The sequence below is a fragment of the Podarcis gaigeae genome (assembly GCF_964106915.1).
Source record: "Podarcis gaigeae genome assembly, chromosome: 18".
Classification (NCBI taxonomy): domain Eukaryota; kingdom Metazoa; phylum Chordata; class Lepidosauria; order Squamata; family Lacertidae; genus Podarcis; species Podarcis gaigeae.
Genome location: NC_139696.1, coordinates 12,120,814 through 12,142,115, shown reverse-complemented (window position 1 = coordinate 12,142,115; position 21,302 = coordinate 12,120,814). Strand labels below are relative to the sequence as shown.

The 21,302-nt window shown below is 49.0% G+C and overlaps 1 protein-coding gene and 2 long non-coding RNA genes across 4 annotated transcripts; 2 read left to right on the top strand and 1 right to left on the bottom strand.

Moving 5' to 3' along the window:
• Window positions 1–65: 65 nt before the first annotated feature.
• On the top strand, window positions 66–3,445 carry LOC310835499. The gene is made up of 2 exons (XR_014559681.1): window positions 66–180; window positions 2,880–3,445. It is a non-coding gene; the product is annotated as an uncharacterized lncRNA (long non-coding RNA).
• Window positions 3,446–8,018: 4,573 nt separating this feature from the next.
• On the bottom strand, window positions 8,019–10,589 carry LOC310835489. Of its 2 annotated transcripts, XR_014559680.1 has the most exons (3): window positions 10,083–10,566; window positions 9,309–9,976; window positions 8,019–8,550 (listed from the first exon to the last, which is right to left on the bottom strand). It is a non-coding gene; the product is annotated as an uncharacterized lncRNA (long non-coding RNA). The 2 variants fall into 2 exon arrangements; XR_014559679.1 differs by having other exon boundaries at window positions 9,309–10,589.
• Window positions 10,590–14,759: 4,170 nt separating this feature from the next.
• LOC310835481 (mast cell protease 9-like) lies at window positions 14,760–20,917 on the top strand. The gene is made up of 5 exons (XM_083720106.1): window positions 14,760–15,208; window positions 15,856–16,003; window positions 16,584–16,725; window positions 18,267–18,521; window positions 20,542–20,917. The coding sequence occupies exons 1-5, from the start codon at window positions 15,094–15,096 to the stop codon at window positions 20,677–20,679; spliced, it is 798 nt and encodes a 265-aa protein (XP_083576232.1). The 5' UTR covers window positions 14,760–15,093; the 3' UTR covers window positions 20,680–20,917.
• The last annotated feature ends 385 nt before the right edge of the window (window positions 20,918–21,302 follow it).

Here is a 21,302-nt window from a genome sequence, read left to right as displayed (position 1 = left end):
CTCCTCCCCTAGAGGGGCGATGATGTCACAAAAGGCAGGTGAGGAAAGGGCCAGTTGGCTCCTCATGTCAATCCTCCTGACTGAGATCAGTGGCTTCATCTCACTCTCTCTTTCAGCCTTGGCTTGTTTTCGAATCCTGGCAAGTGGAGTTGTTGCTGCAGAGATCTCTGGCTCGGCTTGGTGAGTTGGCATTTCCAAACAGGACAAATGGAGAGGAGGAGCCATTCAGAAGCTCTCCTCCAACCCCCTTCTCCCTCTCTTCCCGTCACTGGGGAGTTTGTGTCTCCTGCCCTCTTTCCACCTGGATGAGGCCTTTGGGGGTGTTATGCTTCCACTGGCAGAGGCAGCGGGGCGACTGGGATCCCAAGTGGGGACAGCTGCTGTTCTGCTCAGGTCCTGCTTGCGAGGTTCCCAATGGTGGGATCGAGTTGACCACTGAGAGAGCAGGAGGTTGGGCAGTTTTAAACTGTTTTTAATATTGTGTTTCAATAGTTACAACCCACACTGGGACCTTTGAGTGAAGGGCGAGTAATGCATTTTAACAGCAGGAGTAGAATCATAGAATTGTAGAGTTGGAAGGGAACTGGGTGGTCATCTAGCCCAACCCCCTGCAAGGCAGGAATCCTGCACATTTTGGCAAAGCAATTTCCCCTAGCACAGCGCATTTTTGCACGCTGTGTTCAGTATGATATGCATCTGCAGGCACACTTTACCCTAGTCCATGCATTTTTGTTCACATTACTTAGGTGGAGAAAAAGACACCAAAGTTCAGAGAGGTGCAGATTTCAAAGGATAGCTTTGTTTCATTCTTTCCGAAAGTGCAAATTGGGTCAGGTTTACCATTCAATGCAAACCAAATCCCTAGTGACTGATGCCAGATGAAATAAATACAACGTTTTGCGTGTGTGGCTCAGAACACAGACACCTCTCAGCCTTCCTTCTCCTTTTGCAGGATCCCCAAGGCGTCTCTCTCATTGTGCTCTTGGGGGGCTTGCAAAAGTCACATGCTTGGGCCAGGACACAGGTGCTGCTGCTAACGCAAGAGACTGATGCTGTTATTGTACAAGGGGAAGGAGCAGAGGGGTGGTGGCACATGATCTCTAGCAGATAAAGATGCTTCTTTCTCAGAAGACCTGCAATTGATGACGCAGGCTTTGTCCCACAGGCCGAGAGCAAAAAGGAAGTCAAGATGTGCCAGCAGTCAAACAGGTGTACGTTGCAGATATTGTGAGCCACATGTTTCACCAGCATCAGTCTGGTTCACTGGGCTTCAGTTTTATTTAGAAGGAACCAAGGACAGGGAGTGGGGGTGAGAAAGTGAATTCAATGTGCATTTGAAGGCCAATCCATTAAATTGGCACTTTCCGTAACAATGCGGGAACCAAAACACAGTCCTCTGAAATTCACACTCATCTGAAATTTGCAATGCAGGTCTCCAACCAAACCATGTTTGCAAAAGTGCACCTATTATAATCAGAGAACTGTAGAGTTAGAGGGGACCTCCAAGGATTCTCTAGCCCAACCCCCTGCAGGAGTCACAGCTAAAATATATCTGAAAGGTGGCCATCCAATGTCGTGTTTAAAAGTTCCAAGGAAGGAGAGTCCACCGTCTTCCAAAGGAGTCCATTCCACTCTTGAACGGCTCTTAACGCCAGGAAGTTCTCCCTGATGTCAAGTCAGAATCCCAAAGGAGAAGGCAAAAGGGAGGAACAACTTCTCTCAATATACTTTCTGCATCCCAAAGACCTCCATTGGCTCCCAGTACCTTTCTGAGCACAATTTAAAGTGTTTAAAGCCCTAAGCGGCCTCGGCCCAGTAGACCGGAAGGAGCATCTCCACCCCATTGTTTTGCCTGGACACGGAGGTCCAGCCCTGAGGGCCTTCTGGGGGTTCCCTCACTGCAAGAAGCAAAGCTACAGGGAACCAGGCAGAGGGCCTTCTTGGTAGTGGCGCCCTCCCAGCAGATGTCAAAGGTATAGACAACTGCCTGAAATTTATAAGACATCTGAAGGCAGCCCTGTTCAGGGAAGTTTTTAATGTGTGACATTTTGATGTATTTTTAATCTTTGTTGGAAGCTGCCCAGAGTGGGCCGGGTACAAATAATAAATTATTATTATTATTATTATTATTATTATTATTATTATTATTATTACTATTATTATTATTATTTTATGAACTTCTACCATGTCACCTTGGTGCTGCTAATGCAGCAACAACAACACAGGAGGCAGCAGATACAAGTCACCATCCTTGCAGCCAAGTGGTTTGTATGGACTGGACACAGAGGAATGGTGGGAGGAACCAGCTGGGAACCACGAAGGGGAGAGCCAGGGGAAAATGGGGAAGAGACTTGGAAGAGGTGTCCGAAGGGCTTAGTGAGCAAGGGGAGTCTGTGGCAGAAGCTGAAGCAGGAAAGGAAGGACACTTCAGCCTGTGAAGAGGCCCCCTCCTGCTGTGACCAGCTCCCCTCCCCGCTTGTCTCCCAGAACCAGGAGAGGCATGAAGAGGGTGGAGGAGAGGTTGGCTGCATGACGGCAGAGACTCTGCTTGCTTGGGGGAAACCCTAGAGAGGAGGGGACTTAGATCGGCAGAAGGAGATGGGACTCTCAGTCTTGGCAACTGGTTTTCCTGCTCTGTTCCTTAGGCCTGACAGGGAACCAAGTGTGTGGTTTTGCTAATCAAGAGTTAACTCAGACTTCAAACTGTGTGGTTACTGGCCGGCATCTACCTGTGACATAGTTTGACTTCACCCCCATTGTCTCTGGAGACATATAGATGCCGACTCAACTATGCCACCTCCCCTATCACGTATTTTTTTTTTGGGGGGGGGGTTTCATTTCCTCCCAGGTGCCACATTCTCTGTCTTTTTCTTTTCCAGCACAGATTGGTGACGTCTCCTCTGCCGCTCCAGTTCCTACGTCACATTTCGAGTTTCCTTCCCTCTTGTCTGCTGGCAGCCTTTCCGAAGTGGATGGGGAATATTCATGGACCATTCAAAACCTCCGCCATCCCAGGGAGGCCTTAATCCAAATGCCTCCCAGCCCCAGCAAGCGGGGGCGCACCCATCTTCTCAGTCCTATGCCGGCTACCCGCCAGGGCCGTACCCGTCTGCTTATTCCACCTACCCGGCGTACACACCGCCATACGGGTACCAGGGCTACCAGGCCTACCCTGCCCCTCTGCCTTCGGGACTAGCCTATGGGCCTGGGCCTGGGCACTCCGTGTACATCATAGAAGAGCGGAAGGAGCCCTCCACCTTGGCCACCTGCCTGGCCGCTTGCTGGGCCACCCTCTGCTGTTGCTGCGTCTGGGACATCTTGACGGCCCCCCGGCTACCATGAAGGGCCTCTCAGGACCTCGGCTGTGGATTCCCATGCCGCCTCCTCCTCCTCCTCTCCAGCTTTGAGCACCGTAATAAAATATTTGATTTGCACAGCAATACAAGTCTGTGGTAGACTTGGCCTTAAGAACTTCAGCATAGGCCTGCTGGGTCAAGCCCACCGAACCCAGCATCTTGTGGGGATGCCCCAAGGGGAGGCCAACAAGCCCACCCTGTGCGCAACAGCCCCCTCCCCTCCTGAGGTTTCTACATTCATCATCCTGTGGTCCATCAGGACATTCCTTATGGCAGCGGTTCTCAACCTCTGGGTCCCCAGATGTTGTTGGACTATAACTCTCATCACCCCTGAGCTCTGGCCTTGCTAGCTAGGGGTGATGGGAGTTGTAGTCCAACAACATCTGGGGACCCACAGGTTGAGAAAGGCTGCCTTATGGGCTCTTCTATGCTGCTTCCATAATGGACACCCACCTTTTATGAGGCATATGCATGGCCATAGAATAACAGAACCATAGAATTGAGGAGCTGGAAGGGACCCTGAGGGCCATCTAGTCCAACCCCCTGTGATGAAGGGATATGCCGCTGTCCCATGTGGGGATCGAACCTGCAATCTTGGTGTTGTCAGCACCATGTTTTAGCCAGCTGAGCTGTATGTACCACTGTACGTAAATCCAGCACTGTCTATGGCAAAGTGTAGCATAATGTTAGTGCCATACTATGACCTGGGAGACCAGAGTTCAAATCCCCCCTCAGGCATGTAGCTCACTGGGTGACGTTGGGCCAATCACTCCCTCTTAGGGTTGCTGTGAAGATAAACTGGGGAGGGAGAAACCATGTCCACCCCCTTGGGCTTCTTGACGAGGTAGGAAGGCGTCATGTGATAAAAACAGAAACAAATATTAGCGAGAAGGACATACAGAGGTGCGTCATATAAGGGGAAATCTCTTTGCAAAAATGAGTATTTTGAGGAAATTGCAAGAAAATACATGTATGGTAGGAGAAAAGGGCGTGAGGATGCTGAAGAATGTCCATGAGGGGGTTTTGTTTTTGTTTTTTGTATTAAAACAAAACTAGAAATGCAGAGAACCAAATTTAAGATTGGAGAAAATGAGAAACTGAGATGAGGAGATTCCTAATTTTGGTGCTGTACCACCTTCTTGTGTTTATAGCTATACAGTGGTACCTCGGGTTAAGAACTTAATTCGTACCGGAGGTCCGTTCTTAACCTGAAACTGTTCTTAACCCGAAGCACTTTAGCTAATGGGGCTTCCTGCTGCCGCTGCGCCGCCGCTGCACGATTTCTGTTCTCATCCTGAAGCAAAGTTCTTAACCCGAGGTACTATTTCTGGGTTAGCGGAGTCTGTAACCTGAAGCGTCTGTAACCCGAGACAGCACTGTATGCTGTATTTTGAATGGGGGGGGTGCGTGTGCACATCTGGCACTTATTTTCAGAATGGCTATTTCCGTCCAAGGGAAAGTTGTTTTTTGCCAAGTCCTTGATGGCAACGGCACCTGCTAGAATTGACACAGAAAGGAGAAGCTGCTGCCTCATGACTCACTAGGAAGCAGGTTTGTCAAGGGCATTGTTTACAGACGGTTGACCCGCAGGAGAATGTCAGCACTTTTGGCATAGCCTTGCATATAACTGAAATAACCTTACAACAATCTAAATTCATTTACAGCTTTGTGGGTTCCTACTGGCAAGGGAACCCAATTTTTTTCTCCAGTTCTCCAGTGCTTTGACTTCACTCCCGGAGGCGCAGTCCATTGTCTCTTGAGACAGATGGAGGCCAACAACAAAACAACTTGGAGCATACATGGTATTAATACAGTATGTGTTTAAATTACTGCTTAAATTACTTGTATGCTATTTACATTAATACAGTACAGATAACACATGTTAAGCATGTTTAACATGGCACGCAGGTGGTGCTGTGGTCTAAACCACTGAGCCTCTTGGGCTTGCCAATCAGGAGTGAGCTCTCATTGCTCTGCCCCAGCTCCTGCCCACCTAGCAGTTTGAAAGCACACCAGTGCAAGTAGATAAATAGGTACCGCTCCGGCGGGAAGGTAAAAGGTGTTTCCGTGCGCCCTGGTTTCCGTCACGGTGTCCTATTGCGCAAGAAGCGGTTTAGCCATACTGGCCACATGACCCAGAAAGCTGTCTGTGGACAAACTCTGGCTCCCTCGGCCTGAAAGTGAGATGAGCGCCACAACCCCATAGTCACCTTTGACTGGACTTAACCATCCAGGGGTCCTTTACCTTTTTTTTTACCTTTTTATGCATATTTAACACATGCAGTTTCAAATTTACGCAGTTGAAAGCCTACCAGCTGAAATCACACAAATTTAAGGCAAGGAAGGTGGAAAGCCTAACAGCTCTTTTTCTGCAGGGTTTTCCTCACAGAGAAACAGCCTCCCAAAGCCTGGTAAGCAAAACAGAGAGCTTAAAAGTCTCTCTCTCTCTCTCTCTCTGTGTGTGTGTGTGTGTGTGTAAAAGACTAATTCAGTGCACTGGCTCTAGAAGATAGGACTGCTTGCCCCAGGATGAGTCCAAGGAACTGGTTTGACTATTTTTGTGTACCTGCGACATCCCCAGAATGGAAATCCTGCGCAAGTTGCGAGTTACCTGTAGACGTTTAAAGCAGTTGAGGGGGGGGGCTGGGTATCTTTAGCCTGGAGAAGAGAAGACTGAGAGGTGACAGGACAGCCATCTTCAAATACCTGACAAAGGACTGACATATGGAGCAACCTGAACCAATGGATTCAAATGACAAGAAAGGAGATTCTGATTCAACATTTGGAAGAAATTTGTGATGGTAAGGGCTGCTTGACAGTGGAATGGACTCCCTTGGAGGCTGGTGGACTCTCCCTCATTGGAGGTTGGGTGGCCGCCTGCCAGGGACTCTTCAGTGGTGATTCCTGCAGGAGTTTGGACTAGAGAAATGCTTATGTGATGGACAAGTAATTTCCACCCACCCCGGTGTACTGTGTGTGGTCCCTGATGTGTTCCAGTGTGGTGAGAGCCAGTGTGGTGTAGTGGTTAAGAGCGGTGGACTCGTAATCTGGGGAACCGGGTTTGATTCCCCGCTCCTCCACCTGCAGCTGCTGGGTGACCTTGGGCCAGTCACACTTCTCTGAAGTCTCTCAGCCCCACTCACCTCCCAGAGTGTTTGTTGTGGGGGAGGAAGGGAAAGGAGAATGTTAGCCACTTTGAGACTCCTCGGGATATCAAATCCAAACTCTTCTTCTTCTTCTTCCATGCATCCTGGGATGTGGTGGAGATGTCAGGGTCTAGCAGCTGATGGTTTGCAGACTGCTACTGGTCCGCAGACCACCACTTTGAGTAGCATGGGACGAGGTGACCCATGGAGACCCTTCCAACTATTCTATTCTTCTGGGGTTCACTTCTGCCCACAACCTCCGGCAGAACAGAGCATTTCAGGGGAGGGGAGCCTGTGGGGTGAGCAGCCAAATAGCCATGCAAATCAAGTCTGCGCTTGATCAGGGTCCTAACAGTAGGATGAAGAATTGGGAGCAGACCGGCACATCCTGGAGGAGCGCTTGCTTGCAATTCTGACATTCTCTCAAAGCGAGCGAGCCTCAGGAGTGAGAGTGTCACACCTCGTCTTTCAAAGCTTGGTGGGCAGGGTGCAGAAAATGTTGGGACATCTTCGCTACTTCCCTCCAGTCTCGAATGTCTTGTCTGATTCCTGAACTGTGGCTCCTGAACTCTGTGTTTGCTGCCAAACTTGTACTGTTACTCGCGGGAATATATATGTATTTAATTTTGCGTAAGAGCCTCTGGCCAAGGCAGAGGAACACGGGGCAGAAGACCACCCAGAGAAGTGTGGATTTTGAAGGAGAGCTGTGTTTCAGTCCATGCATTGGTGCAGGAAGTGTGGATTTGGTAGGCCTGCCTTGAACTGCAAACTGAATTGCATTTCCCCCGTCTCTACTGGCTGGGGCTAGTGGAACAGAGAGGAGCTTTGCAGTCAGAGACACCTGGAGGCTCTTCTACAAAGAGGTGGGTCAGGAAAGAAATGAAGGCTGCTGTCAGGAACTGGCTGGACACAGACAAGTGGTGGGAACCCCCCACCCCGAGGAGGAAGGCTCAGAGCCAGGCAATTGGTGGTGGGACACCTAGGAGAGGTCAGAGGGAGTGGATTGGGAGAAGATGCTGGATGCTGAAGGAGCAACAGGGTGTAGTGAGCAGGAAGAGGCTGTGACAGGAAGCAGTTCAGACTCTGAGGCTGACGCAGAGGAGGGAGGGGTCAAGAGGCTGCTGAAGAAGCAAGGGAGTCTCCCCTGTGCCCTGGTCTCCTAGAATGCTCAGAATAATGTGGAGGGCAAAACAGAGGCCAGAGGTGCGCAGACGCAGTTTGAGACTGCTTGGGAAACATCTGGGAGAGGAGAAGCCTTAGAGAGGGTGGAGAGCAGGGACCTTCAGTCCTGGCAACGGCTCCATGGGGCAAGGACTGCTGGGGAGTGTTGCTGAGTTGTATGCCGTTTCCTTGAATAAAGAGTTAACTTCACCGACAACAAAGCCTGATGCTTTCCGTGCTGGCCTGCATCTGACTCCAGCCCTGACAGCTGCTTCCAGACCCAGAAGATTTTTAAAACTCTGGGAGCTTTGGTGGCAAATGCTTTAAACAAAACAAAGGAAGAAACCAACCATGGTGCCATCTCTGCGGCAGACTTGCCTCCCTGTTGCCGGCGCAGAGCACAGCATTTATTACAGTGCTTGGAAGCTGTGGAGGAGGCGGAGAGGAAGAAGAAGAAGAGGCTACACAGCAATCCATGCCAGAGGCATTGAGAGGGTCTTGGGGTGCTCAGCCGTAGTTGCAGTCGCAGTCGTAAGTTACCATGTCTATAACGCAGCAGCAGCAAAAGATGGCAGCACAAGCTTTCAGGCAGCAGGTGAAGCAGTCTTCACCCCTGTGCTGTGGGTACGCAGGCCCAGGTGGGTAGCCTCTGTAGCCATACGCATTGCACCTGGGGCAGGACGGGCAAGATTTCAAATACGGTCCCGGAGGGTAGCTGGGATACGGGGCTCGCGGGTGGTATGGGACACTCGGATGCTGGCAGTAGCATTGCGGAGGGTGCCTGTGAGCCATAGGTAACTCCCAAAATACTACTCCTGGGCACAGGACCAGGTGAACTCAAAGGAGCAGGTGGTGGAAGAGCCAGCAGGGGAGGTCACATGTCTGGGCTGAAAAAAAAACAAAGGGAGAATGTGGTGACTGGGGCAACATACCCAAAGACCTGCACCGCACGGGGTTGGACTAGATGACCATCGGGGGTCTCTTCCAGCTCTGCAGCTTTATGATTCCAAGTCCTTCTTCACTTGGCATGGGGTTAACCTATGGAACTTGCTCCCACAAGAGGCAGAAGGCAGGGGTGGCCACCAGCTTGGGTAGCTTTGAAAGAGAACTGGGCAAACTCGTCGAAGGGAGGGCTACTGGCGGCTATTAGCCAAGGGCCTTCTGGCAGTTCCCTCACTGTGAGAAGCAAAGCTACAGGGAACCAGGCAGAGGGCCTTCTCGGTGGTGGCACCCGCCCTGTGGAACGCCCTCCCACCAGATGTCAAGGAAATAAACAACTACCTGACATTTAGAAGACATCTGAAGGCAGCCCTGTTCAGGGAAGTTTTTAATGTGTGACATTTTGATGTATTTTTAATCTTTGTTGGAAGCCGCCCAGAGTGGCTGGGGAAACCCAGCCAGATGGGTGGGGTACAAATAATAAATTATCATCATCATCATCATAGTTGGAGGCAGCTATGCTTCTGAGTGCCAGTTGCTGGAAACGGCACAAGAGGAGAGTTGCTGCTGCCCTTGGGTGCTGCTTGCAGGATCCGCCTGTTTGGGTCATTTGGGCCACAGTGAGAACAGGATGCTGGCCTCAATGGGCCACTGGCCTGACACAGAAAGCTCTTCCCTGGTTGTTGGGTTTGGAAACACCACTCACCCTGGGAAGTGCAAGATCCATCCAGCAAATTCGTCACCCATCAGAGAGAGAGAGAGAGAAATGGGGGCGCCTCTTCCCCTCTCTGGGCTCCTCAGCTGTCAGTCAGGAGGATGGAGGAGGGAGGGGCTGGAGCCAATGGGCCCTTTCCTCACCTGCCTTTTTATGACATCATCACACCTCCAGGGGAGGGGGCTGTCTGGAGACACAGGAGAGCAGTGGGGGAGAGCCAAGGGTCTCTCCCTCCCCCAATGCGGCCCCCAAGCCCTCTCTGCCTGGCCCCTGGGACTCACCTCAGAACATATTCAACAAATGGAGACCAAGTGGCTGAAAAGGATGCTTTCGATTTGAACCCCTTTCAGCTGCCATGACCCACAACTTTCCCCACAAGTGCCACCTGCCATCCCTCCACCAAGGAGCTTGTCTCAGGCCCTGCCCCTCAGGAGCCCTTTACTCACAAGGAGTCGCTTTATGAAAACCCAGCACTCTAGTCCTCATGGTCGGAATAAGGGGCCTGCTTTCTGCCAAGTCACTGGTCCCTCTGCCTGTCCTGTATGCATTGGCTGGTCATAGCTCTCCAAACATGATGGATCCTACCTGGAGAGGCCGGAGATTGACTTTGGGGTTTTCTCCATGAAAAGATGGTCTGTCACCGGACTGCAGACCTTTGCCTAAAACAGGAACAACGAAACAGGGTGGAGTTTAGGTGCCAAACCAATCTGCACATTTCCTTAGCTCGGGGCTTAGAGCGTTCAGAAGGCTTCAGGTTCAACCCACCACCATCTGCAGGCAGGGCTGGAAGAGTCTCTTAACTGCCACCTCCTGTCTTGTTTTTGCTGCATGAGCAGCACCCAAGGGCCACAAGCCCGGGCAGGGTGCCTGGGGGTCCTGGGCTGCCTAGACAACAAGACACACACACACACACACACACACACACACACACACACACCAGGAAGCAGAGCAGGACGTTTGGCACCAGCTTGGCTGCAGCAGGAGTTGCCAGAAGGAGGGGATAACAAAATTTTGATATTCGATTCCCCCAAGGTTTATTTCCAATTAACAAGTGCCTTGTCATTTATTCTCTTTCCACATTAGCTCAATCATTTGAAGTACAAAGCTCCACCCAACCGCCTTAGGGACTGCACTCTGGATTTGTGTCGGGTTTAACCCTTAGCCTTTACTTCTCCTGGAGATGTCCCTCCCGGAAGGCAGCGAGCGTGGGTTGTTCCTCGGGGTTTACTCCATATATATATATATATATATAAAATAAATTTAACAACCAGATTATCAATCAATATATCCAATTACATCCCCCCCTTTTTATCCCCTCCCTCTCCACCCCCCAAGACTTTCCTCAGCTCCTTTCTCTGGTTTCTTTGCACATATTGTTCTCTGCATATTGTAAAATTGTACATCTCATTGCCTTATCTATTATACATGCAACTAATAAATTTGTGGGTGTTTATTCAAAACCTGCCAAGAAGTCCAGATCATTTTGTTGTCTTTTTAAATAATTTGTAAAAATTATTTTTAAATAATTTGTAAAAATTCTTCCTTGAAATCACGATGGTCCTTGTCACACAGTTTATATGTCAACTTGGCCAATTCTGCATAACTCATCAGTTTTTCTTGCCACTGTTCTTTTGTTGGGATTTCCTCATTCTTCCATCTTTGTGCTAACAAGACTCTTGCCGCTGTTGTAGCAAACATAAATACGTCCTTTATTTTTCTTGGCAGGTCTTGTCCTACAATCCCTAACAAAAATGCTTCTGGTTTTTTTTACAAATGTCATTTTAAACATTTTTTTTCAATTCATTATATAACATTTCCCTTTTTTTTTTTTACTTTTCTACATTCCCACCACATATGATACAAAGTACCGTATTTTTCTGTATATATGTCCTATATCTTGTGCCCATTTGATCATGAATGATTTGACCTCCTCATCTTTTGTTTCCCATTCTAGCAGAATACTATATGCTTTCTTCAGCAGCTTCACTTCTTCTGCTATAACTTCCTTTTGAAATCTAGAAATTGTATAGCTAAACCCTTTCTTATTATCTTCCTTATACATCTCATGTAATTGTAGTGCAACCAACTCTGAAAATGGTTTTTAATTTCCTCATAATCTTTAAATTTCCATTTTCTTTCTTGATCTCTCAGTAAATCTCTATATGTTGGCCATTTCCCCTTTTTACTGAGCGGTTTGAGTAACGAAGCTTCAATTGGTGATAACCGCCAGGGTGTTTTTTGTTCTATTAAATTTTATACCTCTCCTACACCCTCATTAATGATCGGGGTTTACTCCTGAAGCCCTTCTCACAAATGAGTGTAGCCGCAAGGCGGCAGAGGTTTAGGGCCTAGGTGGGCTCCCTTCCCAGGTGGACAAGCCCCACCTGCCGCTCGCTTCCCTCTACGGCACGTGCAGAAACCCCCTGCTTGGCCGTTGGATCCCCTCTTGGTCTCATCCGCTCCATCTGCCAGAGCCCATCTTCGCATGCAGGCGATAGACAAGTTCCCAACTCAACTACCTGCCCCAAACCCCAGAGAGTAGACAATATTGAGCCAAATGGACCCAAGAGGCAGTTCCCCCATGTTCCTATTTAATTTGAGAATATTGAGGACTAGAACCTTGCTTTGTTTTCAGGGAAAGGAGCACAGCTCAGTGGCAGGGCACCTGCTTTGCTTGCAAGAGATCTCTGGTCCAACATCTCCAGGTAGGGATGGGAGAGAAAGACCCCCTGTCCAAAACCCTGCTGAGCTGCTGCCAGTCAGTGTAGGCAATACTGAGCTAGGTAGACCAACAGACTTCCTAGGTAGGTAAGAAGTAAAAAGGTAAAAGACCCCTGACAGTTAAGTCCAGTTGCAAACGACTATGGGATTGCGGCGCTCATCTCGCTTTCTGGCCGAGGGAGCCGGCGTTTGTCTGCAGACAGTTTTTCCGGGTCATGTGGCCAGCATGACCAAGCCGCTTCTGGTGAAACCAGAGCAGCGCACGGAAACCTGCCAGAGCAGTACCTGTTTATCTACTTGCACTCTTGATGTGCTTTTGGACTGCTAGGTTGGCAGGAGCTGGGACCGAGCAACGGGTTTGCAGCAGGTCATAGCAGCAAAAGGCTGCTCTACTAAGTCCTGAAGGCGCTTGCCACGAAGGGCCTGAATAACAGTGAGACTGGAGAAGCCAGAATAAGTTGCAGTTTCAGCTGAATTGGGGGGAACCACTTCACTGCTTTTTTATTATTTGCTCTTTGCAAACCGCTAAAAGCCTGTAGATGTTGATAATAAACCTAATAATTTATATTGCAAGCGTATCTAAGCAAGGGCACGATGTTCACTGTTATCGGACGGGAAATGGCAGTTTTCTGACAGCCCCACCATGATTCCATCAAGCTGATAAAGGGAACCTTTGGGCCTCCAGATGCGGTGAGATTCTTGCGCCCCGGCTAACGTGGCCAAGTTCAAGAGTGACAGGAGTCAGAACTGGAGCCTATCTGGAGGGTTGCAGGTTTCCTGGGCACGTCACATTTTTCAACATGGAAAAATGAGAAACCAAGGGAACAGAAATGGACAGATCCTTCCACCCCTAGCCAAAGTGCAATGGTGAAGCACTGTCACAAACTGGCAGGATGCCAACAAGTGTGCCCTGTGGGGGGGGGGAGTGGGGCTAGAGTCTGGCTCAGGAGAGGCAGGCAGTGGTTTGTGGGGCACTGTGGTTTCCCAGGGAGCAAGGTGGCAGAAGCTTCAAAGCTGGAGGGTGGAACAGAGGAAGAAGGTTGGAGGAAGAGGAGGAAGAGGCAGGTCAGGCGAGTGAAGGGCCAGGGGCTTCTCAACCCTCTCCTGTACCACTGTCTCCCTGAACCAGGAGGGGACTGAAGAGGGGAGAGCAGAGGCGGTTTCCGTGCAGGCCCAGTCTCTGTCTCTGGGGGAGGGAGAGTGGCCCGCTGTGGCTGCAGCTGCTCCTGGAGCGCAGACCCGGGAACAGGTGCCTAGACACTAGACTGGTGCGCACAGGTGCCTAGAGCTCTAGAAGCAACTGCATGCAGAACATCCCAGGTTCAACATGCAGTGGCATCTCCAGTTGGGACTGGGAAGGTCCCCTGTCAGTCAGGGTCAGCAACACAAGGCTCGGTGGGCCAGCGATGTGACTCAGAACAAGGCCCCTTCCCAGGCAATAACTCGTAACTGAGTAAGATTGTCTTCCATAAACACGGTTTTAACAATGAGTCCATAAGTGACTGTGGAGGCCAATTCTGGATCCACATGTCCTTCCACAGTGGGGACATTTTTTTTTAAAAAAAGATTTTTATTAAGTTTTTCAAAAGTTATATAAAAACAAAACAAAACAATAATAAAAAAGACAAAAATAAAAAACAAGTATAGTTTCAATCCCTTTTTTTCTTATAACTTACTTTCCCGACTTCTTCGTACCTCCCCTCTCTGTATTCCAATTTCTATTTTATTATTTCAGCAAATCCGTTCCCTTAATTTTCATTTAATTTTTGACCTTTCTTTTCTTTTTACTTATCCATTACGTCTGGAAACCACATAATTTCTAAACCAACGTCATTCTAACATTCATAAATTTTGCAATATTTCTTGAGATAGTCCTTAAATTTCTTCCAATCTTCTTCCGCTGTCTCTCTCCCCTGGTACCACAGTGGGGACATTGCCAAGCGTGCCTTCCTCTTAGCCTGTTTCTCCCTTTTGTCCTGAGTTCGAGTGTCTTCAAAGCCCATGATACCTTTGGGAAAGGCTATTCTCCAACTGGTGCGTTCACAGGCCAGTGTTTCTCAATTGTTGGTGTTTATACTACATTTTTAAAGATTTGCCTTGAGAGAGTCTTTTAACCTCTTTTGTTGACCAACAGCATTACGCTTTCCATTTTTAAGTTCAGAATAGAGTATTTGCTTTGGAAGACGATCGTCAGGCATCCACACAACATGACCAGTCCAATGAAGTTGATGTTGAAGAATCATTGCTTCAACACTGGTGATCTTTGCTTCTTCCAGTACACTGGTATTAGTTCGCCTGTCTTCCCAAGTGATGTGTACAATTTTTCGGAGGCACTGTTTATTGAATCTTTCAAAGAGTTGGAGATGGCGTTTATAAGTGGTCCATGTTTCACAAGCGTACAGTAAGGTTGGTAGAACAATAGCTTTGTAAACAAGCATTTTGGTTTCCCTGCGAATGTCCTGGCAGCCTTCCGAGGGCCACATCCCAGTGGTGGGCGGGGCCTGAGGCAAAAGTGGGCGGAGCAACAAATGCAAATTCTACTTTTGCTCAGTAGGGTAGTTCCTAGACCAGGCATGTCCAAAGTCCATTTTGGGGCTTGTTTTATCCAGCCTCTGTGGCTGTTTATTGGGGTCAAATCTCAAAAAAGCTCAACATTCCTTAAAAAAGGTCAACAACTTTGGGGGGATATCCCAATAAAAGCTGAAACACTTCAAACCTAAAAAAAGCTCTTTGGTCCACCCTCACGCATGTTCACTTCATCCAATCTGGCCCTCTTGGAAAAAAGTTTCACCCGCTTCATCCTCCACCCAGGCACGCAAGGGCCCATGTTTAGCCAAAAGACTGACGGAGGGTCTTAGGCAAGGTCAGGGGGGAGTCACAAGGGCCACACGCGACCCCAGCCCAGCTCTATTATCTTGCTCAGCGCTTCCCTTCCTTAAGTGTCTTGTACCAACAATTTTCAGATCCAGATCACAGATAAAGGAAGAGGAAGATTAGGTGGTCGTGCAAAACCGTTTCCAGCTGCCGGTAGCCAGGCTATAAAACATGATGTCACATGAAGAGAGCCAGTCCGGTCCCTTCCTTCAACTTCAGAGGCAGAACAATGGAGCACCCGGGGAGATTCTGCTTCCTCCTCTTCGCCCTTTTGTCTGCCCACTTGGACACTGGCGGTGAGTAGCGACTTCATCCAATCTGATGGCCAGAGCCCTTTGACCATGGAACAGTCTCCCTCGGAAGGCGGTGGGCTCTCCTCCACGGGAGGCTTTTAAGCAGAGGATGATCTGTCAGGGATGCCTCAGTAGAGATTCCTGCATTGCCCTGGGAGTCACTGCCCCCTCTAGGATTCTGTGATTCTATGATCTCTGGGTTGAAGCAACTGCCCTATGAGGAAAGGTTGCAGCATTTTGGACTTCTTAGTTTACAGAAAAGGCAAGTGACTTGATGGAGGTGTTTAAAATGGCACATGGCAAGCAGAAGGACAGTAGAGAAAGGTCGTTCCCCCCCCCCCCCGCCCCCGGTGTCTCGTAACTCTAGAGATTGTGGACATCCAGTAAAGGCAAATGCTGAGGAATTCACGGCAGATAAAAGAAAGTGCTTCTTCATTCAGCACATAGTTAAAACTATGGAACTCCCTCCCACTGGAGATGGTGAGGGTCACCAATTGGGATGGCTAAGATTCTTGAAAGATGTGCTGGATAGACAAGCCGACAAGCCCACCTCACAAGACTCCTTCTCCCCCAAGTCCTACCTACCGGTTCCGAGATTGACGCCGTTTCACGGTGTGGTGGAATCGGTGACTCTGGTCTCTCTCTTCCAGGCAGCCTCCGCAGCAAGATCGTCGGGGGTGGTGAATCGAAGCCACATACAAGGACGTACATGGCAGCTCTGAAAGGAGGCGGAGGTTTCATGTGCGGGGGATTCCTTGTGGCCCCTCAGTGGGTCCTGACTGCAGCCCACTGCAATGGGTGAGTCGTGGTAACGCAGTGGGTTTGAATTTTTAGACTTTCAGCTTCCAAAAATGGGGGGGGGGCTAAAAAGTTGACTTTGGAATTGAAAAGGTTTTTGACTGGGTAAGTAGAATGTGTGTAAAATTGCATAGAAATAATTAAAAATGTACTGTATGTGCTGTATAAAGGTAAAGGGACCCCTGACCATTAGGTCCAGTCGTGACTGACTCTGGGGTTGTGCGCTCATCTCACTCTATAGGCCGAGGAAACCGGCGTTTGTCCGCAGACAGCTTCCAGGTCATGTGACTAAGCTGCTTCTGGCGAACCAGAGCAGCGCACAGAAACACCGTTATATGTACGGTATACAGTACATGAAAGAACATTGTAAAGATTTGAAAATGTTTGCAGCTTTGATTTAAAATATTTTGTAATGTTGATTTTTTATACCGGTTTACAAATACTAAAGTTAATTTCTCTAAGCATAAAAAGAAGGTAAATAGGGTGAGGGAGAAATGCCAAGGTGAATGTGATTACATATGGAAGCCGAGGGGGGGGGTAATCGGCTGTGGCTTTCTGTTGATTCTCTTCTTGTTCAAAGAGATATCTCCGTCATTCTGGGTGCTCACGACCTGAAGGCCGTCGAAAGCACCCAGCAGGTGTTTGGAGTCAAAAGTTACCATCAGCATCCGGATTATATGGTGGTTGCTGGAACACCCTTCAACGACATCCTTCTGTTAAAGGTATGGAGAAAGATTGTCAACTGGTGCTTTTGGCCAAAATGCATATGTCATTATTTTTGGAACTATCAAATTTCAGGTTGCAAATAGCGTTCTGTATCCACATACAGAAAAGTAAGATGACAAGTCAAGTCAAATAGGTAGTAGGTTGATATTCTATGCAGCCCACTACTTCCAAGGGATGGGGAATAAATTCAATAAATTTAGTATTTACAGTGGTACCTCCGGTTGCGAACAGGCTCCGCTCCAGAGGTCCGGCCATATCCCGAAGTTTTCACAACCGGAGAGACCACTTCTGTACATGCGCGCGGGGAGTAGCACTTCCAGGTTTGCCGCTTTCGCAACCTGAGGGTAACGTAAGCTGAAGGTCCACTGTACAGGCACACATACCAATTGGCAATTTTGGAATAATACATAAACCCAAACACAGCCACCTTTTCAAAATCAGCACATCTCTGAAACCAGCAATGTATTTCTCCAGTCAAGTTGTGTCTACAGAAAGGCATATACTCAGGTAAATTGTCTATCGGAGGACATTTCCATCAAAATTCCACCCCACCCCCCATTTTATCTGATCAGTGAAAACAAACAAAAACCTCCAAAATCACAACAAAGGCATGTTGCTGACAGGGAGGCAATCTGTCCCTCTTAGTTTCTCCCCATATCTTATTTTCCTATTCTCCACATTTCTATATCAACTTGCATCTTTTTAAAACACTCTCTTGAAAACTCACCAGCAGTTGTGTGCAAATGCAGTTTTGCTTAATATGCACATTTCCCTAACCCAATTTCCCCCTAATAGAATGCACTCCTGTTTTGCTGTTTTCATAGGATCATAGACTTGTAGAGCTGGGAGGCCTCATCCAGCCCCCTGAAAAGCAAGAGTCATAGCTAAAGAGTCTCTGCTATCCAAACTATGTTTAAGCTCCCCCACCCCACCCCTGCCCCGTCCAACACTTTTTCAGGTTCCCTTGTTGAACAGAGCCCCTTCCACCCTAAAAGGAGGTGGAGTTGTGGGCTTCATGGCCCCACCACGTGCGCGGGCGGCTTGAGCAATTGGGGGGATTCCCAGCTGCGTCATCCCCTGGTCAGCCAATTGGCTGGCTCGGGGGCGTGGCCTGCCCTACTTAAGGCAGGACGTGGTTGGGGATCTCCCTCTTTCCCCGCCTGCCAGCTGTTCCTGTTTCCCACCCTCCCACCCTATAAGGTTTTCGTTCCTTGGCCTTGCTATGGACCTCAGGTGGTCGCCGTTGAGGGGCCTGGTAGGAATTTTTGCACTTGGCAAATTGGCACCAGCCACTTGGTTTTTGCCTAGCAGATCATCACAAAATTAAAGGACATGACTTACCTAAATCTATCAATCTAGAACTTAGCTAGATACTACCCATTATTTCCAAAAGCACAGATTAAATTAACGTTAAACGTTCAGTGGATAAAGTTTCTCCCCCACCCTGAGCTATCAGTGCCCTCTCTGTGATGTCTCATGACTCTCAGGAAACAGGCCAATTTCAGACCATCCTCTTCTCCTCCTTCCTCCCCTGAAGCTCGACCGTGAAGCCAAGATCAACAAGTACGTCCAAGTCATCCCATTACCGGAAAACGAAAACGACCTCCTCAAAGACACAGAATGTTTTGTGGCTGGATGGGGCCGCATTGATGCGAGATACGAAGGCAGCTCCAAACTTTTTGAGACCAATGTCACCGCCCTTGGCCGCCGGAAGTGCCTCCAGTTCATTCCGGAACTCACCGACAAGATGGTGTGCGCCGGCAGCCGGGCCAAGCTCTGCGACGTCAGCAACGTAAGCCCACATGTCATTGTCAAAAGCAAGGAGAATGCAGAACAAAAGCCCATGCACTTTACAAAATTGCACATGCTAATTCATATGCAGAGATGCAATTTTTAGAAATATTTACTAAAAGTTTTGGGGCTGCCAACATCTTTTTTTTAGGCCCATGGATCTTTGAGTGATGGCTGTTGGTGCTGCCACCTCTGGTCCCTTCCGGTGGAATCCATCTGAGCCTTGCAAAGTCCATGGAGTTGAAAGAGGAAGTGGGGAAGGAGCCCCCCCCGCCCCCTTTCAGCTCTGTATACTTCTCAAGGGAGGAAAAGGCAGCCACCAGCACTAAGGGGTGGGGAGAGAACCCAGAGACTCTGGGAAGACCGGAAGAGTACTATTGCACCCATGGGTGCCACTTGGGCGATCCCTGTGGTGATTTAAACGGAGAGTGCAATTGCCTGTTGTGGGCAAGGCGAAGAGCAAGGATCAATCCACGTTAGTGGTTTTTCTGCTTCTTGCAATTCACACGAAAAATGCCCCAACTCTAAAAATGTCTCCACTTTGCATCCTTCTGTGATCTTTCAGAAGACTTTTACGCCAACGTTTTAAAATGGATTGTGTTGTTCTTGCATGACAGATTATCAGTCACATGCACACAACTCCCCCCCCCCCGAAACCTGGGAACTGTAGTTTGTGGAGGGGGCTGGAAATCAGAGGTCTGAGAAGGGTGCACAACAGGTCCCAGGGTTCACTGGAAGAAGCCTGTGCTTTAATTGTGCATTCACTGAGCTCTAAATGTGAGTGGTTTCAGTCCTGCAGAAGCAGATCTATCTTTCTGCAGCTTCCTCCCCCCCCCCCCGCCGCCGCCCAGAACTGCTCAATCCACAACTGTTGGAATCCACCCCCATCAAACTTCCTTTTCTGCAGGATTGTGCTTGTGGTGCGGCCTACTGGCATTGATGGAGGTTAATTGGGAGAGGGAATGGAGAAGGCCATGCCCTCCCAAGAATCTATGACAGTGGTGGCCAAAATTGGCCCTCCAGCTGTTTGGGGACTACATTTCCCATCATCCGTGACCACTGGTCCTGTGAGCTAGGGATGATGGGAGTTGTAGTCCAAAAACAGCTGGGGAGCCAAGTTTGGCCACCACTAATTTGTAGGCGCTTCTGCCGGGATGAAGCTTGCAAGCCATCGATCTATCTATCTATCTATCTATCTATCTATCTATCTATCTATCATCTATCTATCTATCATCTACCAGTGCTCTTGTCCACCCAGATGTTCAAGCCCTCACCTGAGTGGGATAGGCAGGCACACCTGGAGACTTCAGTTCAGACTGGGAGCCAAGAGACCACGGCTCTAATCCCCACTTGCTGTCCGGGAGTGGGCAGAGGAGGAATGGTGGAGACCCCCTGCCAAGGGAGGAGGAAGGGAAAGACTGTTTAGATTCACATCAGGGGTTTGAGGGAGGTCACAGCTCAGAGGCGGATGAGGGGGAAAGTTGAGAAATAATGGGAGGAGGAGGAGGAAGCACCGGGGGGGGGGCGACAGCTGATGGACACCGTGTCTTCAGAAAGCATTCCAGACCCCCCTCTCCCAGAACCCGGCAAGACTTGAAAGTAGGAGAGCAAAGAGCTCAAAGCCCTTGGGCCCTTAGCAGCACCCATGGGAGAGACGAATGAGGACGTGGGAGGGGGTGGAGATTCACTCGGGACAACACCATTATCCAAGAGGCTGGGTTCTGTAGCCCCCTCTGTAAATACTGGATAAAAACCGGTTGGTAAGAAACACTCACTTGTCTTTGTACTTTCCTGAGCAAGCAGCCAGGAGTTGCTGGCAGCAGCCCATGAAACTCACTGGGTGACTTTGGGACAGTCACTCCATCTCTCAGCCCAGCCTACCTCGCAGGGTGGTTGTGAGGGAAGTGTTGCGTCAGCTGCCTGGAACTCCTTGGAGGAAAGGCGGGATAGAAATGCAATGGTGAATAATAATGTGAAATAAGTTTCTCTCTCCCCTCTCCAACCCCACAATTCCTGCTCAGGGGGATTCTGGGAGTGCCCTGGTCTGCAGTGGAGTGGCCCATGGAATCGTCTCCTATGGCTTCCAAATCCCGCCATCAATTTACACGCGTGTCGCAGCCTACCTCCCTTGGATCAAAGAGACAATGAAGGAAGAGTGAGGCCAGCAAGGAGAAAAGCAGCCAGCAGCTTCTTGTTCCAGGCTAGATTCTTCCTGCCCCTGCTAGAGAGAGTCAGATACGAGAGACGCGCTTGGTCATTGTGAAGTCAGATGCACAGGCCACTGCTCCTCCTGTGGATCGATCACGGCTTTCCCCAGAGAAACCTCTGCCTTCTTCTATACCATTAGTGCTTACTGTTGCTGTATTGTTTCCTGAAATAAACAAACTTCATTGCAAACTTCTGTCATCCTTCTGACGCCCTGCCTCCCCTTTGCTTGTTCCACCGACCCAGTATTCCCCAAACCTTGGACACCTCGCAGCACAATCCTAGGCATGTCTACTCGAGAGCAGGCATAGGTAAACCTGGCAATGTCAATTTCTCATTTCTTCCTATTTCAAGTCAGTTCTCCATATTTTGGGGTGGGGGAGGGACAAATGTTTTCTTGTTTCCCCTTCTTTACCCAAGAAACAACCATCAGTATTCACAGAAACATCAAATGTCTATTTAATTACATTTACCTAAGTTGTTTTACTTTTAAAACAGAGATATCACTCCACAATTTTGCCTAATCTGATGGGTTTTGGTGCATTATTGCCACTGGTACAGGCATTCAGGTTTACAG

What these genes read in the sequence shown, in the direction of transcription:
- LOC310835481 (XM_083720106.1), top strand. Translation starts at nt 15,094, where the DNA reads ATGAAGAGAGCCAGTCCGGTCCCTTCCTTCAACTTCAGAGGCAGAACA. An exon ending in ACTGCAGCCCACTGCAATGG is followed by an intron (nt 16,004 to 16,583) that starts GTGAGTCGTGGT and finishes TCTTGTTCAAAG; the next exon opens with AGATATCTCCGTCATTCTGG. An exon ending in AGCTCTGCGACGTCAGCAAC is followed by an intron (nt 18,522 to 20,541) that starts GTAAGCCCACAT and finishes ATTCCTGCTCAG; the next exon opens with GGGGATTCTGGGAGTGCCCT.